This window comes from Geotrypetes seraphini, chromosome 3 (genome assembly GCF_902459505.1).
Source record: "Geotrypetes seraphini chromosome 3, aGeoSer1.1, whole genome shotgun sequence".
In the NCBI taxonomy this organism is placed as follows: Eukaryota; Metazoa; Chordata; class Amphibia; order Gymnophiona; family Dermophiidae; genus Geotrypetes; species Geotrypetes seraphini.
The window spans coordinates 294,965,438-294,985,474 of NC_047086.1; the positions used below are offsets into that span (position 1 = coordinate 294,965,438).

Consider the following 20,037-nt stretch of genomic DNA (forward strand, 5'->3'; position numbering starts at 1 on the left):
AGAAAGGTACGGGGAAGGGGGTTGGGGGTGTCGTGGGGGTCGGCCAGGGGGGTCGCGGGTCGGCTGGGGGGGCGGTCGGAGGTTCTTGGGGGGGGCGGTCGTTGGGGGGAGGGGGGGTTTGCGTCGAGGGCAGGAGGGCCTGGGATCCCTCCTGCCTGTAATGTAGTGCAGGGTGGGGTTAGGGGGTCGCCGTGGCCAGGAGGACTTGGGCTCCCTCCTGGCCCGATATTGTCGGGGAGTTGGGGAATCGGCGGGGCAAGAGGGCTTGGGCTCCCTCTTGCCCCGATCGTGTCGGGGAGTCGGGGGGGCAAGAGGGCTTGAGCTCCCTCTTGCCCCGATCGTGTCGGGGAGTCGGGGGGGGCAAGAGGGCTTGAGCTCCCTCTTACCCCGATCGTGTCGGGGGTGCCAGGGACCACACGGAGTCACCCACCGTACCACCCGATTCGGGTAAGCGCAGGTATCGGTGGGTGGCTTATTTGCGGGGGGGTGCCTTATTTTACATTTTTTTCTAAAAAGGGGGGGCTGTCTTATTTGATGGCCCTGCCTTATCATCGGGGAAACACGGTAGAAAAAAAAAAAAAAAAATGAACAGTTAAGTCCCAGTTTTTGCCGCTGAGACTCTGCCCTCTCTCACTGTAAAATTAGACTACTTAGTCTGTCTTTAAATTTAAAAAATGTGTGTTGTTTTAAAAAACAATTATGTTTTTAGATGTATCTAAATAAAAATAATAACAAAAAATTTATCTTTTTTTATGTCATCTTAGCATATTTTATGCTACAGAACAAATTATTTTTTTTAACATGTATTGTTATGGGAAAACGCGTTTCACATAACGAACTTTTCGCATAACAAACTTGCTCCTGGAACGAATTAAGTTCGTTGTGTGAGGCACCACTGTATATAAAATACTGAATGGAAAGGGTAGATGTGAATCGTTTGTTTACTCTTTTCAAAAAATACTAGGGCTTGGGGGCATGTAATGAAGCTACTAAGTAGCAGATTTAAAACAAACCGTAGAAACTTATTTCTTCACGCAATGTGTAATTAAACTCTGAAATTCATTGCCAGAGAATGTGGTGTGATCAGTTAGTTTAGCAGGGTTAAAATAGGTTTGGAAAATTTCCTAAAAGAGAAGTCTATAGGCCACTATTGAGATGGCTTGTGGAAATCCACTGCTTATTCCTAGCATAAAATCTGTTTTACTACTTAGGATCAAGCTAGGTACTTGAGACCTGGGTTGACCACTGTTGGAAACATGATACTAGCCTTGATTGACTTTCGGTCTGTCCTAGTATGGCAGTTGTTATGTTCTTATTGACTTGTGATTCAACCATTATGAGATGCATGGCTCCAGTTGAAACAAATTTCTATGGAATTCTTAGTGCATTCCTATTTAAAAATTTTGCAGAATCAGTGGATTTATGCTAATGAGCTTCCATGGAAGAAAAAAATTGTAGACAAAAAGAACTGGTACTCTCCCTTAATTGATACTCTAGGAAGTGCTGAAAGTGCAAGATCATGAATATTAAATCTAAGGTTATGTTTCTCTCAGAATATGAAGTAATGAAAATCTGTAATTCCATAAAATAATTGCTTTGATGTATATTCTTGCAATTTAATCCAGTAGTTGTCTGTCATTCAGGACAAGGGCACTACCACTGCACTGTGTGTGCGAGTTCTAAAGTCTTTATTCTCTTAATAAAATCATAATGCCAAGAGTTCTGTCCTCCTTCCTCTATCAGATAATAAGAGCTAAAACAAATCTCCCTTTTCTTTCAGGTTGTGCTTCCTTTAATTGACCAATACTTCAAAAACCATCGTCTCTATTTCCTGTCTACAGCAAGTAGGTCACTGAGCAGTGGAGGACATGCTTCAAATAAGGAGAAAGAAATGGTAACAAGGTATGAGACAACAGTTCAAGCCTAGAGAATATTACAGGAAGCACAGAAGGGACTAACAATGAGATAGAAGCAAAGCTGCTTCTTTTGATCACAGCATGCAATCAGAAAGAAATGCTTGGGAGAGGAAGAAGTGTTCAACTTGGGAAATGTAACTGCTTATGCTGTAGTTCTTGATTTATATTTATATTTTGAATACTCTGAGCTCTGTGCAAAGATTAGTATTATATAAGATCATAAGTGTTTGGAGAGACTAGTTCTTGATTTAGTCATCAAATACCATCACATATATTGTTTTGTTTAATTTACTTTGTTTAAACTTTATATACTACTTACCATCACACATACCAAAGTGGATATAATAGAATAAAATAGGTAACATAGATTAAGCACAATGGAGAGAGAGAGAATAGCTCATCATGGACAGGGAAGATAATAATAATAATAACTTTATTTTTGTATACCGCCATACCCAGGGAGTTCTAGGCGGTTCACAACAGTTAGATGAAGTGCAGACAATGTGGTTGGAATTGAGGAACATAATAAAGCAATCATGAAGTCAAACTAGTTATACGATTACAATTTAAGTGAGGGAAAATACAGTGAGTATATACAATGAATTTAAGAGAAGGAGACAGATGCATACTAATTATACGTTTACAATTTAAGTGAGGGAAAAGATTATATATAGTACATACAGTAAGAATATACAATGCATTTAAGAGAAGATGCATAGAAGCTTTAAGGAGGTGGGGGAGAACATCTTAAAGGAAAGGGAAGGGGTGGAGGGAGTTAAGGGAGGGGTTGAGGGAGTTAAGGGAGGGGTGTGTTAAGGAATTAGTTTGTTGAAGAGTTGGGTTTTGATCTGCTTTTTAAAGTTGAGATATGAAGAGGCATCTAATTCAATTTGGGCGAGCCATGAGTTTAGTTTGGCCGCTTGAAAAGCGAAGGTTCTTTCGAAGAATCTTTTAAGATGACACGATTTCAATGAGGGAAAAGCGAATAGGTTTATTCTGCAGGAGCTCTTATTATTGTAATTCAGGTTGAAGTGTGGGTAAAGGTAATCTGGTGACATGCCAAATACAGTTTTATAGCAGATGCATGAGAACTTAAATAGAACTCTGGATTCGAACGGCAGCCAGTGCAATTTGTGGTAGAAAGGGGTTACGTGCTCCCATTTCTTTAATCCAAAGATGACAGAGACATACTGTAAATATACTTGCTATACATTATCTTAGATGAATCATTTCCTGAAAGAGGTTAATAATGTTATGTTATGTACAATCTTATATCCTCTCAAAAATATCTTGTGCACCGCACTCAATTACCACAATATATATAGGCTGCTGCTCGAGCCAAAGTTCTTTACATCTCATTCAAAAAGTTTCTGATAACTTTTATAATAAAAGAATTTTATTACTATGGAACTCAAGCGCTCACAGTTGTACTGCCATTAGAATATATCTCGGCGTATAACTTTAGTGTTTAGTGTTTAGTTGATCTTCCGTCAAGCTAAGTACTATTACAATAATGATATAAGAATATTTTTGTAGTAAACAGTTATAGCAATAAGGTACAGGAAAAGTAAAATTCAAAGAGATTAATAAAAGAATAATAAGGACCGATGATAGCTCACACTAAAGTTATACGCCGAGATATATTCTAATGGCAGTACAACTGTAAGTGCTTGAGTTCCATAGTAATAAAATTCTTTTATTATAAAAGTTATCAGAAACTTTTTGAATGAGATGTAAAGAACTGTGGCTCGAGCAGCAGCCTATATATATATTGCGGTAATTGAGTGCGGTGCACAATCTTACATCCTGCCAAATTCTTGCAAACTGAGTTCTAGGCGGGTTACAAGCAGCATATCACTGCAAAGACATTAAATGTGGAGGGCCATTTTCGATAGGACGTCTAAGCTTGACTTTGGATGTTTCCTGCAAGGTGTCCAAAGTCAGAGATGGAGAAACAGCCATTTTCAAAAGGGACGTCCAAGTAAATTTTTTTTCTTTCAAAAATCACCTACTTGAACAAGACATCCAAGTAGGTGATTTTTGGGGAAAAAAAAGTCTAGTTAGAGAAGAATATCCATGTGCCAATTTAGACATTTTTTAGGACATTTTTGTGTTTTGAAAATGCCTCTACATAGTATCACTACATAGAAATTAAACATAGTGTCATACTTAATCCCAATAACTAACAACATACAGGAACAAGATATGCAGAGAAACAAAAAGGGCCAGACAAGGACAGCTGTAACTGAGATTTTAAAAGTGCTCTTAATGCTTCAGTTCCTTATCTGAGCAACAAACTAATATTCAAAGAGATTTAATTAAGCAAGAGAGTCCCCTGCCCAGTTAAATGACCTGTGGATACCTAGCTGCTGATGTTCAGTGGCACTTAACCAGACAGTGCTGCTGAATATCATCACTGACTTCCCCTGCATTGCCCAGTTACTGCCTTCTGGATCTGGTACTTAACCGGTTAGTAGCGATATTCAGAACACTAACTGGTTAAGTAAGCGGCTAAAGTTATGACAGCTAAAAAGCAATTGTAGTCGAACTTTGCAGATCTGCTTTCTCAGTAATATACTGGAGAATTCCCTGCACTACTGGTGACATCTCTAGATTTTCATTGTTCATCTGTGGGCCAGGGGATATAACCCACACATCTGTACTGTCTTGCAAGGAAAGGAAATTAGTAGGTAAGAACAAATTTCACCATTCAAATCCACCATCTGGAAGGCGAGTGGTGCTGAATATACACAGAGTTCTGACTGCTGCTGGCTTTATGGAAAGCAGCAATATTGAATTGCTGTATGATAGCCTAAGCATTTTATTTTATACCAACACAAACAGAAAGCTTATATTTACAAATTCCATTCTAGTTTGATGTAGATGACAAAATTTAACCATTTCTAGGAAATACAGTTTCAAATACTTGTACATCGTAGAAAAAAATCATTTAAATATATTTACATATTCAAATAATTAAAACAAAACAAAACAACTTTTTCAGTTTTCTTCTAAATGTCTATAGGTAGATTGAGATCTAATTTCTCTGGGAAATTAATTGCAGATCAAAACTATTGTACATGAAAAAGTTTGTACCTACATTTTCTTAAGCATGTATCCATTGGATTTGGATAGTCTATTTTGAGGTGGAAAATAGATAAATAAATAGCCAGGTCTTGTCCGAATTTAAAAACTAGTTCATAAAGTAGTAGGGTTATGCTATCAAATTTTACTATATTACATATTAACTTGGCTGCTGTGTACTGAAATGTTTGACATTTAATTTAATAAGCTATTTAACATGGCAACCTACATATTTTGCCAGTATTAATGATTACACAATTGGTTTAAATGTTGATGCTGTGAACATTCTATACCCCCCATCAATCAGGCTTCCGCAAGGGACACTCACCTGAAACAGTTATCACTTTCCTCTTAAATAATATTCACTTGTTTTTGGATAAAGGTCACTATACTCTGCTTATTTTACTTTATCTCAGCGCAGATTTTGACCTCATTAGTCATTCTCTTTTACAGAGATTAGCCTCACTGGGCATTTTGATTATCATTCTAAAGTAGTTCTCCTCATTCTTGAGTCATCTCTGTTTTTTAGTGGCTTTTCCACATTTGCATTCTTCTTTGCCTTCTAACTTGCAGCGTTCCTCAAGGCTCTCTTACCAACTCTGTTCATCATTTTTGTGAGTCCCCTGGCATCTTTAATTCATTCTACCTACATATATGCTGATGATATCCTGTTACTTTCACCTCAAAACTCCTCTCAGTTAGATCTTTCATCAATTCTGTTGTACTTGTGCTAAATTGATTCCTGGCTCATAGCCAATCATCTTGTATTGAATTCATTGAAGTTGGTGGAGTTTTGGATTACTGACCAATCTTCCCACCTCTCCCTTTCCTCCTCACTGTGGAATACTCCTTTTCAACTGGTAAAAACTCTTAAACACCTGGGTGTTACATTCAACCAACAAGTTTCTTTTGATCATCATATTTGCCTCATTTATGAGGTCCTGCTTCTACTCTCTTTGTCTCATCTGTTCTCTTCATTCTCTGGAGACAAGCAGGGGATATGCAGGCACACTTGTAGGTGAAGTACGCTGACAAAGCCTATGTACCAATGCTCTCCCCTAGCTAAGTAAGCTTTATGCTTACTGGGCATGTGTGAGAGTCAGTACTCCCACTGCCCCTCCCCTTGGAATGCCAGTTTTTTTTCTAACTGCTCATGACAGGCCGCAGCTCTCCCCTGTTCTCTCCTCAATTTCTATACAAATTTAAAAAAAAAAGAAGAGAGAAAGGAAATAATAATAGAAAATAGATTGTGGGTGAGTCTGACAAGCGTAACTTCCCCCCCCCAAAAAAAACAAAACAAAACAATTTTGACTGAGGAGCCTGCTTCATGGGACACAGCTCAATTTTAGCTGTCAAAACTTAACCAGTTTCAGCGCTGGTATTTGAAACAGCAGGCGCTAGGACCGCGAAGACTGTATTCCTGTTTTTTTCTTCAAGCCACGATGGATAGCAGCTCACAGCTTATTGGCACCGGAACTTCACCTCAGCCAAGTCAGCCGCCAACACCGCCACTAGCTCCCTCCCCCCAAGTCCCTGTTTTGGCACTGCAAGGGGAGGGAAGCCAACGTTTGCCGATGCTACTAGAATTTTTAAAAACTGACAATATCGGCAGGGGAACTGAAAAAGAAGCCCTCGACGTGGGACAGAAATCTGGCGCCTTCTCCCCCCACCAACGTCTTCTTTGTCCTGGACTTCATCTTCAAAAGTGGCAGGGGCTTCCATTTCAAAGCATTCAAAGGCTCCCGCAGACTCTTCCTCGGCCTCGCGGTCCTTTCCTTTGCCACACCCTGCTTCTTCAGAGAGTTCAGGTGCTTCTAAAAAAGTCTTCAAAAACTTCAAAACGAAAGAGGGAGTCTTCTCCTGTTTTACTGAAACCAGTTTCTGCACCACCAAAGAAAATTTTTCTGCCACCTGTGCAAACAGAAATGCCTTCACAGGGAATGGAATCTTTTCATGCTATCTCAGTGTTTTTCTCATTGTGTCAAAAGTTTATGCAGGATGGTGCTTCTTTCTTGCAGGCTTCTCACCATCTTCCTGCTGTTCTGCCAGCTCAACCTGCTTTACCTTTTATTCAGCAGCTTGACCCAAGAGAACCTCTACACTCAAGTTCAGTACCACCTTCGCCTCTTCTCTCATGGGCTCCGGGTATACCAATATGATCTTCCTCGATGCAGGAACCACACTCTCCTGCCTGGAGAGAGCCCAGCATTCTACCAGAGTCTGACCCTCAGCCAGAGCAGCCTATCCAGCCGAGATCCTCTGAAGAGTACTCCTATCTAAAATTTTTACAGAAGGTTTCTTCTGTACTCAGCCTGAATGAGGTGGCTATCCCAGCAAAAATTTTCAAGCTATCCTACAATCTTGTAAGGATCCACCAAAGGGATTTGTTGGAAGGGGGGGGGGGGGTAAATTTTCCAAATTTTTATAGGTACCATCAAGCCTATATTTTAAGACAGGGTATGTATTGGGTCCTTCCAGAGCTCATGGAGAATGTCCCAGACTGGTTGTATTTAGAATGGCGACTCATGTTTCCTATACATTTGGTTCATCTTTTGAGTATACCAATGCCTAATAGATACAAAGGGAATAGAATTTTGATTGATACTTGGAAGACTTTGAGATATGTTACTAAATTATCACCTATTCCAATTTTTAAATCATTAAATCAATCCATTTGGCTAAACTCCAAGATTAAAATAGGCGGTCATAAAATTCTCTGGAAACAATGGATCATTGCAGGAATAAGAACTTTAAATGATGTTATTTCAAATGGTAAGCTCTTAGTTTTTCACAGCTGCAACATAAATATGGTTTTAATAAGTCACAAAGTTTTAAATGGTTGCAGCTGAAACAGGCTATTCAGGAGGGGTTCCCTGAATGGAAAGTTCTTGATAATCAATATAGTTTGGAAGTCCTGTGTTTCCAGGCGGATTTCTTGGGTCACCAAGCCGCTAAGTGGTATAAATTGATATATGGTTTTACAAATAAAAAACAAAAAACGGGTCTCAGAGACATTTGGAGCATTGAGATTAAGCATCAAATTTCTGCTTCTCAATGGCCATGAATTTGGTCTTGGAGAATTAGATGTACAGTGTCGGCATCTATGAGATAGCCTTGGTTCTTTTTGTTGCATAGAGCTCTTTTGACCCCAGTACGTTTACAAAAGTTTGATAGCTCTAGATCAAATAAATGTTGGCACTGTAATCTAGAAGCAAGGACTTTGGATCATCTAATTTTTTATTGTCCTTGTATTAACGCCTTCTGGAAGTCAATTTGGTCTCAAATTAATTATTTTCTAGAAAATCCAGTTGCTCTGTCATATGATACAATTTTGTTTGGAACAATGATGAGAGCAAAGAGTCAAATTTCAGCAAATAATAATAAATTACTAATGATTATGACAGGAGTTGCCATTCAGAATATAACTAGAAATTGGAAAGATTATATAAGACTTAACTATACTTTTTGGTGGAATTCTATATGTTATATTTATAAAATGCAAAAAGGATATTATAACAAGTTTAAAAAAATTTGGGGGCCATTGATTGAATATTCGAATGATTAGACACTTTTTTTTAATAGAAGAATAATATGATATGGGATTGGGAGGGTATAATGTGTGAGATTCAAATAAAATGTTGATATGTGTGGAAGGGAAGGGGGGAGGGGGAAAATATAAGATTTAATATTATATGAATTATACAAGTGAATTGTATGAATATTGAATGATTATTGTATACTTGTTATGAGATATGAAAATGAATAAAGAATTGGAAAAAAAAAGAAAATTGGCAAAAACCTTTTTCAGTGTCCACAGCGTCCAAACGCTTAGAGACTAAATATAAAGTTCATAAAGCTCCTGGTCACCACAGTCCTCAACTGTTTCATCAATCAATGGTGTCAGAGTCAGCTGGCAAAAAAGCTAAAGTATCAAGAAGTCCCTTATCTGCACCTCCGGGTAAAGACCTTCGCCTTCTTAATTCCATGGTTCACAAGGTCTATCAAAGTTCTATGCTGTCTTTGAAAATAAGTGCCCACCAGCTGCAAATTCTACATTTTCAACACACTATTTTGCAGCGCTTGGATTCTGCAACCCCTGAAGAGTTCCCGAATCTTCTGGTTGCCCTCCAGGAAACTACATATCACCTCATCAAGACTAATTATGATGCCTGTGATATGCAATCTAGGACTGCAGCAGTCACTATCGCATCCAGATGCTCTGCATGGTTGCGAGCATCTGATCTCCAGAAAGATCTGCATGAAAGATTAACAGATGCTCCCTGCTTGGGTGATAGTCTTTTCAGTGAAAAGGTAAAAGCAATGGTGTCTCAGCTGAAAGAAGATTCTTCTACTAGTAGGGAACTCTCAGCACATTCTTTTGAGCAGTCTCACCAATTTCAACGATCTTTGTCTTCTTTCACTTATCGATGGCCTTATCATCAACAGTTTTTCAGCAATATTACCCACGATGTAGATTTGCTCCATATAACCGTCTTATTCCACAAAGGAACCAATCATCTGCATCCTTCCTACCTAAACAGCATCCAAGAGACAGGAAGCAGCCATCTATTCCTCAGCTTCCGGCTATAAAGCCTTCGCCTGTTTTTTGACCATTTACCAGTGGGGTGGGGGGTGGCTAACTCATTTCTTTTCAGTCTGGCCAGCTATCACAACAGATCAATGGGTTCTCTGCATTATAGCACAGGGTTACTTTGTCAGTTTTCTTCCCAAGGTAACTCCCTTTCAACCTCCTCCACCTTCTGTGGTTCCTCATCAGCACATTCCACAACTTGCAGCAGAAGTTACTCTTCTACTAAACAACACCATCAGGGATTTTATTCCCGTTTCTTCCTCATTCCCAAAAAGACTCAAGATCTCTGACCTATTCCAGACCTCAGACCTCTAAATGCCTGCCTCAAAAGAGAAAAATTCTGGATGATTATCTTTACCAACTATCCTACCTCTTTTGAAACAGTACGATCCTGCTGCGGGCTACTTCATAGGTGGTGCGGGGAGGCCAGGGAGGCGAGCGGTCCTTCGGGGTGGGTTGGGGCATCAGGCCTTCAGGGTGGGGCGGGCAGGCAGGCTTTCAAAGGGGAGGGGGGTGATAGGCAGGCAGGCAGGCCTTCAAGGGGAGGCAGGCCTTCAAAGGGGGAGGCAGGCCTTCAAAGGGGGGGACAGGCCTTCGGGGGGTGCAGACCTTCAAGGGGGTGCAGGCCTTCAAGGGGGGGACAAGCCTTCAAGGGGGGGACAGGCCTACAAGGGGGTGGGACAGGCCTTCAAGGAGGGTGCAGGCCTTCAAGGGGGGACAGGCAGACCTTTAAGGGGGGACAGGCCTTTGGGGGGGACCCTGGTTTAGAAGTACACGGAGGGAAGGGGGTGTTCAAAGAGACGTGCATATGCCAAACTTTGGGGGGGGGAAGAAATAATGGGTCTGAAAATAGAGGAGAGGGAGAGAGATGATGGACCATGGGATTTAGGGAGGGAAGGAACAGAAAGGGAGAGAAATTGGACACAAGGGATGGTGTGGAGGAGGGATAGAGATACTGGATAGGAGTGTAATTGGGAAAAGAAAGGGAGAGATGGTGGACTCTGGGGTGGTGGGGAAGGAGGGATGAAAGGGTAGTTAAGAAAAGGTGGATCTGTGGAGGGAGATGAAAAAAAGGAAAGATACCAGACTTCCTGGGGAGGGAAGGGAAATGGAAAGGGAGGACAGAGTTGGCAGATGGATGGTTAGCATGCAGAAAGAAGAAAGAAGGAGACCCTGGCAAGCAAGTTATCAGAAGAAAACCAGAGCCTTGGACCAACAAGATTTGAAATATAATCAGACAATAAAAGGTAGAAAAAGTAATTTTATTTTCTGTTTTGTGATTACAATATGTCAGATTTGAAATGTGTATCCTGCCAGAGCTGGTGTTGGTCTGCAAACGTGAGCTAGGATTTAACAGAGAGAGGAAAAGTCCTTTTTGTTTCTTTATTTTATTTACACCACAGCGCCAGTGTGGTTAGGAGAACCCAAAGGGGTGAAAAAGCTATAAAACCCATCAGGATTTTTGAAAAAAATCACCCAACTGGACAGGAAAATCGAATTGAAAAACCAATTCAATAGGCTGAATCGAATCAAAATTTTTTTTTCTGAATCTGGCAGCATTAGTTTGCGCTACTCTCTTAGACTTTAGGACCTGGGATTGGGGAGAGATGGCATCCTCAGTATTTTATAATGCAAGTGAAACGAGGATTTGGTCAGACTTTTGAAGGGTCTGCAGAAAAAAAATATTGTATAGGCCGGGGACATGAGACAGCAGGAAATGGGAACTTTTCTTTCTTCTATTTTTGTGCTGGAAAAGAAGATAGAAAGGTATAAATAGAGGATTTCTGCACAGGTCCGGGACCTGTTGGGCTGCCGCGTGAGCAGACTGCCGGGCATGATGGACCTCAGGTCTGACCCAGCAGAGGCATTGCTTATGTTCTTATGAAAGGCTGAGGATGTCAGAGAGTTCAGTTAAAATATGTGCTTTATAAGAAAATATAATAATGTGTTTTATAAAGTTTATAGCATAGCTGGCCTACCCAGTGAGGTGTTCCTAGTGGTGGTGGTGGCAGCGTGTCAATGTGTTGAGAGGAAGAGGTGGTCTGGGAAATTCTGCTGAGCAAACTCCGGGCCCATTTCCACCCCCCAGTTAGTCCACTCCACTCAACTGGTTCACACACTGAGTGGGTCTTTGGGTGTTGTTTTGGGATCTCTTCCAGTGGTTTATCAGTATCTCCTTCTGGTCCAAGGAAGGAAACTTTGTTATCCTTAGCATTGACCTACATAATATGTTTGTAACAGCGCTGCTTGTGTGGCATTAGGCTATGTAGTGATCGAAAGAAAAAACCAGACCTTTGCACATTTTTGCACTATATGGTGGGTGTATGAGGAGATTCACATTTCCTGCACAGCTAAGTCCATGTGAAGTTACCTTGTGCTGTATTTGACATCTAGCAAGGTCTCTGTTTGAAAGGAAAGATCTAAACTTAAAAATGAAGTGGCCAGAAGTTATGGTAAAAGCAGATAGTGTAGCTGGTTTTAAGAAAGATTTGGACAAATTCCTGGAGGAAAAGTCCATAATCTGTTATTAAGACATGGGGGAAGTGTCTGCTTGCCCTGGATCAGTAGCATGGAATGTTGCTACTCTTGGGTTTTGACCAGGTATTAGTGTCCTGGATTGGCTACCATGAGAATGGGCTACTGGGCATGATGGACCATTGGTCTGACCCAGTTAGGCTATTCTTATGTTATGTTCTCATCTGTAGGGGCCTTTGTTTTCACTTCTTATTTTAATGTATTTTTTTTCTGGGAACTTATAAGTGTTTTTTATAATGGGAACAAAAATGGAAGAGAATTAATGTGTGTGGGATAAGGGGGTAACTAATTTCTTCAGCTAAATAATTCAATCCACCTCAAACAGACATAGGAAAACTCATGCACCATTCACACACCCTCCAACCAAAAACGTCAAAAGAAAAAAACTGTTCGACAACCTCCTAGCCGTTCGAGCTGCAACACTCGACCCCCAACTCTACAACCTATTGACCTCGACCACAGACTACAAAACCTTCAAAAAGAAATAAAAAACCTTCTTTTCAAAAAAAACACATAAAACCGAACTAACACAATCAGAACTGTCCCAAGCATCACCTGCAACTACTCCATATGTACTTCTGATGTCATGACAATTCAGACATAATTTATGTTATGTTATGTTTGGAATATAAGAAAATTTTCACTGCCTGTTTCTATTCTGACCATTTATTCCGTTTCATGGTCATTACAAAAAATATTTTTTTACATGGGGGGGATGGCAAAAAATGATGTGCCCCGGGTGCCACATACCCTAGGTACGCCACTGGACTGCGGTTCCTCCCGACTAATGTTCCTCCCAGGCTCAGGCGATCAAGACAGGCTGTCAACGTCGGGGCTTTCCCTCTCTGAGTCTCACCCGTTAGGAAACAGGAAGTTGGAACAAAATAGGCGGGACTCAGAGAGTGAAGGTCCCGATGTCAGCAGCCTGTCTTGATCGCCGCCCCTGCCGAGTTGCTGAAGAGGGCCGCGGGGAAGTCGCAAGTAGAATGGAGAGAGCTGAAGATACAGGTGCAGGTGGAGGGAGATGATCAGTGTATGCGAGCAAGATCCTGGGGAGCCTTCACAGTGGCTGTCTCCCCTCCCACCAGCTCTCCTACTTGCCAGGGCAGTGATTTACCGGCAACTTCCTGCAGGCAAGTACTGAGAGCTGCTGGAAGGGGAGGAAGCCACTGTAGGAGGCTGGGAAGCTGCTGGATAAAGGGAGAGCTGTTACTGGACATGGAGAGAATTAGAAGGAGAGATGCTGCTGGGAGGGGAGGAGGGTAAGGGATGGGAAGAGGGTTAATGTTGGATAGAGGGAGGAGGGAAAGGAGAAGGAGAGATGCTGCTGGAAGGGGAGGAGGGAAAGGGATGGGAAGAAAGTTAATGTTGGATAGAGGGAAGAGGGAAGGGAGAAGGAGAGATGCTGCTGGGAGGGGAGGAGGGAAAGGGATGGGAAGAGAGTTAATGTTGGATAGAGGGAGGAGGGAAGGGAGAAGGGAAAAAAAGGAAGGAGGGAAGGGAGAAAGAAAAAAGGAAGGAAACAGCTGACAGGGAGATTACAGGAGGGGAAGGGGGAATGGAGAGATCAGATGAGGGAAAGGGGAGAGAGAGGAATGAGAAAGTAGAGAGACATTGATGCTGGAAAGGGGGTCAGCAGAGAAATGAGAGAGGGATAAAGATGCTAGATCTGGTGTAGGAGAGATAAAAATGAAGAAGGCAGTGAAGCTGGAATGAATGATGTAAAAAGGAGAGAGGAGGAACAGGCTGGATGGACAGGGAAGAGGGGCATAGAAAGAAGTCAGATACATATGGAAGGGGGAGAGGGCAGACATTAGATGGAACGGGCAGATGCTGGAAGGAAAAGAGTGAAAAGAAGATGAAAGCAGAAACCAGAGACAACAAAAGGTTAAAAAAAATAATTTTATTTCTATTTTGTCATTAGAATATATCAGATTTGAAATATATATCCTGTTAGAGACATAACTGGGGACTGCAGTATTCTGTTAGCATGATATTTCTATGTAGCATTCTATAATAACTTGGCTTGTTCAGTTTTCTTGATAGTAGAGGGGATATATGTGAAGGGGAGGGGAGACAGGGGTTTTGTTGGTCCGTGCTCTGTATATTTGTATTTATAAAATCACAATTGTTCAGAATATTGTTTCTTTTTATAATTTAATAAAATACGTTCAATATAAAATCATAATTGCGGCTTGTGCAAATGGGATCAGATGGTTTGCGGGGACCGAGCTCGCGGAGATGGGGCGTAAACGGGGTTTTTAAATTTTAGTCCTAGTAGTTTGCCGGTCCACAAAATAATTCTTTTATTTCTGCCGGTCCACGGGTGTAAAAAGGTTGAAGAACACTGTTATAAATCATATATTACTACTTCGACTGCTCCAAAGTGTAGGAATGGTAGTTAAGACTTTATCTTATTCAAGTCTATTTTGAAGAATCTTACTCAAACTATATCCCGGAAAGGGAAATATGCAACCCTACTGTGATGTAAAGTGTACTTCTTTGAAAGTCTTATTATGTCTCCTGTTCTGATATATTTTAAGGGCAATCATACATGTGGTTGAAAATTCTAGTTACAAATATGCAAAATGATTTAACCTATTAGGAGAAGCTCCTGCTTAATTAAATTGTGCTGAGCTAGCCATCCCTGAATTTTTAGCGACACTGAAAATCTTTTGTTAATCTTAAGTACCAGTTATTTAGTCTGCTTTCAGCCGTGAGACCAATCCAAACTTATGACACTGCTTGGCTCACCCTTACAGAGATCTGAGTCCATGTTTTCCAAGTTTATTAAAACTTTTCTATCCCACCCTAGGGAGAACCTTCAGGGTGGCAATCTAAAACATAATAAATTAACAATACAATGTACAAAAATAACCCATACATAATACATAAAATTAGGGTTCAAGGGGAGAAATACATTAAATTTAGCAAAGAAAGAAAATAATTAACATTAGGGATATTCTGTTTTCCAAGATACCATTTCGGAGAAGCAGGAATCTTGCCATAGGCTCCAGCTCTGTGGATGCTGTGGGTGCTAGAGCACCCACAATATTCTTTCCAGCACTGCCCAGACATCAGAGTTGAAATCTTTGCAATGTAGAGCTACAGAGGAAAGCGGGAAGAAAGGCAGTGTCTCTATAGCTACTGCTCCTGCCTCCCCCTGCAGCCCATTGATCAAATATTTCTTAGCTAGCCAAAGGAAGCAGGACCAGTTTAGGAGATGCCATTGGTCAGACATTCCTTAGCCATCCAATAGGCTACAGGAAAAAGTAGGATGGAAATTTGGTGTCTCCTAAGCTACTGGTCCGACCTTCCCCTGCAGCCTATTGTATGTCTAAAGAATATCTGACCAATAAGCTAATAACAGGGAACAGAGAAGAGCTGTGTAAGGTTTAGGAGGGGTAATGTTGAAGCAAATAAGCCCCAATGATATAATGTGGTGGCCTTACAATCTGCCAAGTCTCGGGTTCAATACCCTCATTGAAGATTCAGTAGGCAGTAAAATTACTGACAAAGATAGCTAAGAGTGATTGCATAAAGAATATATATTGTTCAGAAATAGGTGTAATGTTACAGAAAAGCAAGATTTATAAAGATATATCAAGCATTACAATTGTACAGAAAGAAATAGAAATAAGCTTTACAAATGCAGAGATTGCTTCTGTGCTCTTGTGAATGAGAAAGAAAAGACAGTTTACCTGCATTACAGAGTCCAGAGGAAAGTGGGAGAGATAGAGGGGAGGGGAATGATAGTCCAGACTTCAAAGAGAGAGAGCCATCCAGAGAGAATTCATCTCATATTTATAAGTTTGAGACCTGTTCTAAAAATAGAATCTATTGAAATTAAGTACCCCTATTATTTGTTAACTGTTTGAAACAATGGTGAATAAGGTGAGTGGGGTGTGAGAGACTGGAGAAGAAAAGAGGGAGAAACTGTCTCTCACAGACTGGAGTCAAATGTAATTTCCAGTATCACTCTGACAGTGGTTTCTGATTACCCTAACTATATCTGTGCTAAAACATGCAGCTGGGGCTACTGTATATCTTAAGCTGTCCATCTTAAGCACCAGACATTAACACATCTTAGCTGTCTTTAGCACCTTTTAGCTATACCAAGGTCCTTTATTACTTTATTCTGAGGCTGATAGCCCATTTGCACTGACATCCCCCAAGATCAGATATGAATGATATGATCTCCCATAGGCCTTTGCTGACATTGGTTAGGCCATCAGAAAATGCTGACAGCTAAGGCTGGGCTGACACTCCATACCTTTTTTTTTCTTTTCTTTTCTTTGAAATGAAGGCAAGCTTGTGGTACACTTCTGCAATTGTTTTGTAAACAGCCAGTTTGCCCTTCACAGATGCCTCTCTTACCTCCAACATTATATCAGCACATCCCCTTGTCCTGCATAGTCTCTAGGCTATGAGGATATACAGTTCCCATTATGAGTTCAGTCTTAGGTTGTATAGTCATGTGGGTGGGGACACCCAATATGCTATATTTTACCCATCTTTGTGTGAATGAACAATGCATAAAGGATGCAGGAAGCTTTCTCAGGAGGTTCAGGCTTAAAGGTACCCAGATGCCATGAGTATGAGAATATGGGATATGAGATCATATATTATGTCTGACCCTGGTATGCAATGCAATAGGCCATGCCAAATCAACAAAATTAGAACCAAATTAGCAAGTGTCAAAGAAGATACTGGAAAATCATGTATATCTGTCTTAAAAGGTAGGGGGAACTTTGTGGGATATGCATTGTAAAGAAGCAAAGGAAAATCATAACAATACATAGCAAAATTTATACAGTAATTAAGATAACGATAGGGTGAATTAAAACATTAAAGACATGATTTGCAGTAGGCAAATACCCAAATAAAAGTTCCCAAACAGAGACATGAGCATCTCATTGCAAATTTTCAACAGTTTGTGCAATCTGTCCATTTTCAAAAGTGATGGTATAATTCACTTCTATAGAGGTTTTCTTAAGTTGTTCAATGCAGGCATGGAGTTCTGTAAAATTTAGCAACTTGTGAAATGTCTCATTCCCCATATCAAGAGGGAGTGGATGCACAGCATATGAAATAAGGTCTGGAATGTCCATAGAATCATTAGTTACCAGAGGTGTGGAATAGGTTGTCTCATTAATGGGGATGGAGGACAGAAGTGAATGACTATACCAGGTATTGTTCAGTAAATAGCTTGAACTGTACAGCAAAGCGTTCTTAGGAAGGTGGGTGTCATGAATCCGGGGATCCAACAAACAGGAAACATTTTGTGGAAAGAGCAGGTTAAAACAAAAATGTCCAGCTCCAAGGTAGTGCAACATGTGTGAAGAAGTAGAGGAGTAGGAGAGCGTTGCAGTCAGGGAGCAGGAGGATGAATTAGTCCAGCTTGAGCTGTCAGCCTCTTTAAACTGTTGAGGTTCACACTTGAAATGAAATGGTGTCTGCACACAGAGTGAGGGATCCATTGGCTTAAATGAAATTCAGGAATCATCCAGTGGTAGTACCCATGTGATGTGATCCAAGGGATATAAAAACATATTATCAAGCTGCACACCAATATTAACTACAGGATAAATAACAGTGTGGTATCGTGACTATGGAATCAAAGTACAGATAGAACATCCTTGTGGTGAACAGATTGGAACACTAACTGTCCACCAATCAAGGTGAGCTATAGCAAATTCAGTCAAGCTGCAGTGTAGGTGAGAAAAGCTTCCTGCTTAGGACTACCATAGAGAGGAGGAGAAGTGCTGAGGGAGGCTCTGGGGAAAAGAATTAGGAAGCAAAGAGTAGCACAGGCACTGAGAGGTAGAAGAGATGGGTTGTAAGGGGATGAGAAGCTGAAAGAAAACACATTTTATCTGCTGTCATCTACTATGTTACTATGTTATGTTACATGGAAGAAAGAAAGAAAGAACAGCTGAAATGAATGCAAGATGAGGGGGCACAGGCTATGATACAAAAATAAGTGGGTGAGGGATGGGCTGAAAAAGGAAAAACAGATGAGAAAAGGGAGAGGAACTGTGTGGGGTTTAAAGTGCAGGGGGTTGATAAGAGTTCTGAGAAGAGAGGATCAGGTTGGAGGAATGGAATTAGCAGGAGATGTGAAACTAGGAAGAAAAAAATCAAGAACAAGCAAAGAAACTATAATGTTGAGATTTTGAAGGCATGATTTGAATCTATTAACTGCTCCCCACAACTGAGCGAGCACAAGAATCCCTGGGTAGGAATGTATTATATTGCTAATTGAGCTGGGTCAGTTTGGGGTATCTGCTCTTTTCTTCCAAACTTGCAGTCACAAGGATAAATAAGATATTTCATTAGAAGGATGGAGAAAGAGAATGAGGTTGTGGAAGCATGGAATGCCGTGAACTGGATTGATGGGTCAAAAGTGTGATACAATGCTGCCCCTACAATGCCGCCCAGACAATTACACACAGGATATGTGTGCACTGGATTTAAACACTTTTAAAGCTCTTTGACACACACTTTACTTACAACTGTTGGTGCTCCTGTTGGGGGGGGGGGAACCCTCTCATTAAAGAGGAAACTGTAATTTTTACCTAAAAAAGGGAAGAAAGCTGTTTCCTTTATAATGGGGTGTTCTCCACAACACCTCCACAATGGGAGCACCAACAGTTCAACCCCTTGGAGCGCTTTAAAATAGTGTTTAAATCCAGCACGTAGACATCATGCACACGATTGTCTGGATGGCATTGTCAGTGCGTCTGTCTCGTGCGCTTTCGTCTATGTACCATGAACTGAAAATCTCCCTTTTAAAACTTATTTCTCTTGGCAGCTCTAATTTTGAGAGGAGCTATGGTCAAGGATTGAATTAAATGGGAATGGAGAGTAGCACTGTTCCAGTTCCTCACAAAAATTAGAAATTTTATTCCCCAAATCTATACATTACGCAATCCAATCAGATAAAAAAGCAGTCCCTTCCAAATTCTGCACTATTAAAACAATTCTCCTGACAAATTTATCCAAAGTAGGCAGGGGAGCTCATAGACATGGGTTCCAGAAATGGAGAAAAGCATGGGACTTTGTAAAGGCTTTCAGACATCAGTTAGTCAACAGTTGAGAATGAATAAGAATATGCAGTAGTCAACATTAGTGTTCTTGCAGGTCCAAGCAATGGATTCTGGGATATTATATTAAAACAATCTGACTCTTTCTGACCCTGGGAAAGTTAGTGAAGATAAACTGAATGACTCTTGCCCATTCAGTCTAACAAAAGACATTTTACTCAGAATGCAAGCTGAGTAAATTATTTTAACAAAAGACCTCGTGCTAGTACTTGGGAGTATCCTGCAAAGTCATGGACTTTCAAAAGTTATGATAGTCAGGTGTTCCTTGTGATGGCCATTGCTTTAAACAAATACCGTATTGTGATATGGAAAGATACTGGAAAATATGTTGAAAAACCAGTACTTAAGGCCAACAAAAGTCTTTTGGACTTGGTGCTTGGATAAACAAAAGAAATACAGCCAGATAATATTTTTAGAACAAACTCATAGAAACATGATGGCAGATAAAGGCCAAATAGCCCATCTAATCTGCCCATCCAGAGTAACCATTATCTCTTCCTCTCTCTAAGAGATCCCACAGGCCTATCCCAGACTTTCTTGAATTCAGACACAGTCTCTCCTACTTAAAAGACAGTGCAGACGACTAGAAAGAAAAAGGAGAAAAACTAACCAAGAACCCACAAAAACTGCATGGAGAAAACTAAACCAACAATACAAACTACAACTAAAAGAAAAAAGAAAAACACACTATATCAATCTAATAAGCAGAGATACTTGGTTATTTTTTCTCCTTTTTCTTTCTAGTCGTCTGCACTGTCTTTTAAGTAGGAGAGACTGTGTCTGAATTCAAGAAAGTCTGGGATAG

General features: G+C 40.6%; 1 protein-coding gene across 1 annotated transcript in view; it reads left to right on the top strand.

Moving 5' to 3' along the window:
• Window positions 1–20,037, top strand: part of RYR2 (ryanodine receptor 2) — a 1,389,277-nt gene that overhangs the window by 937,865 nt on the left and 431,375 nt on the right. The window contains 1 exon segment of the mRNA XM_033937646.1: window positions 1,781–1,902. Within this exon segment, the coding sequence (XP_033793537.1) occupies window positions 1,781–1,902 (122 nt within the window).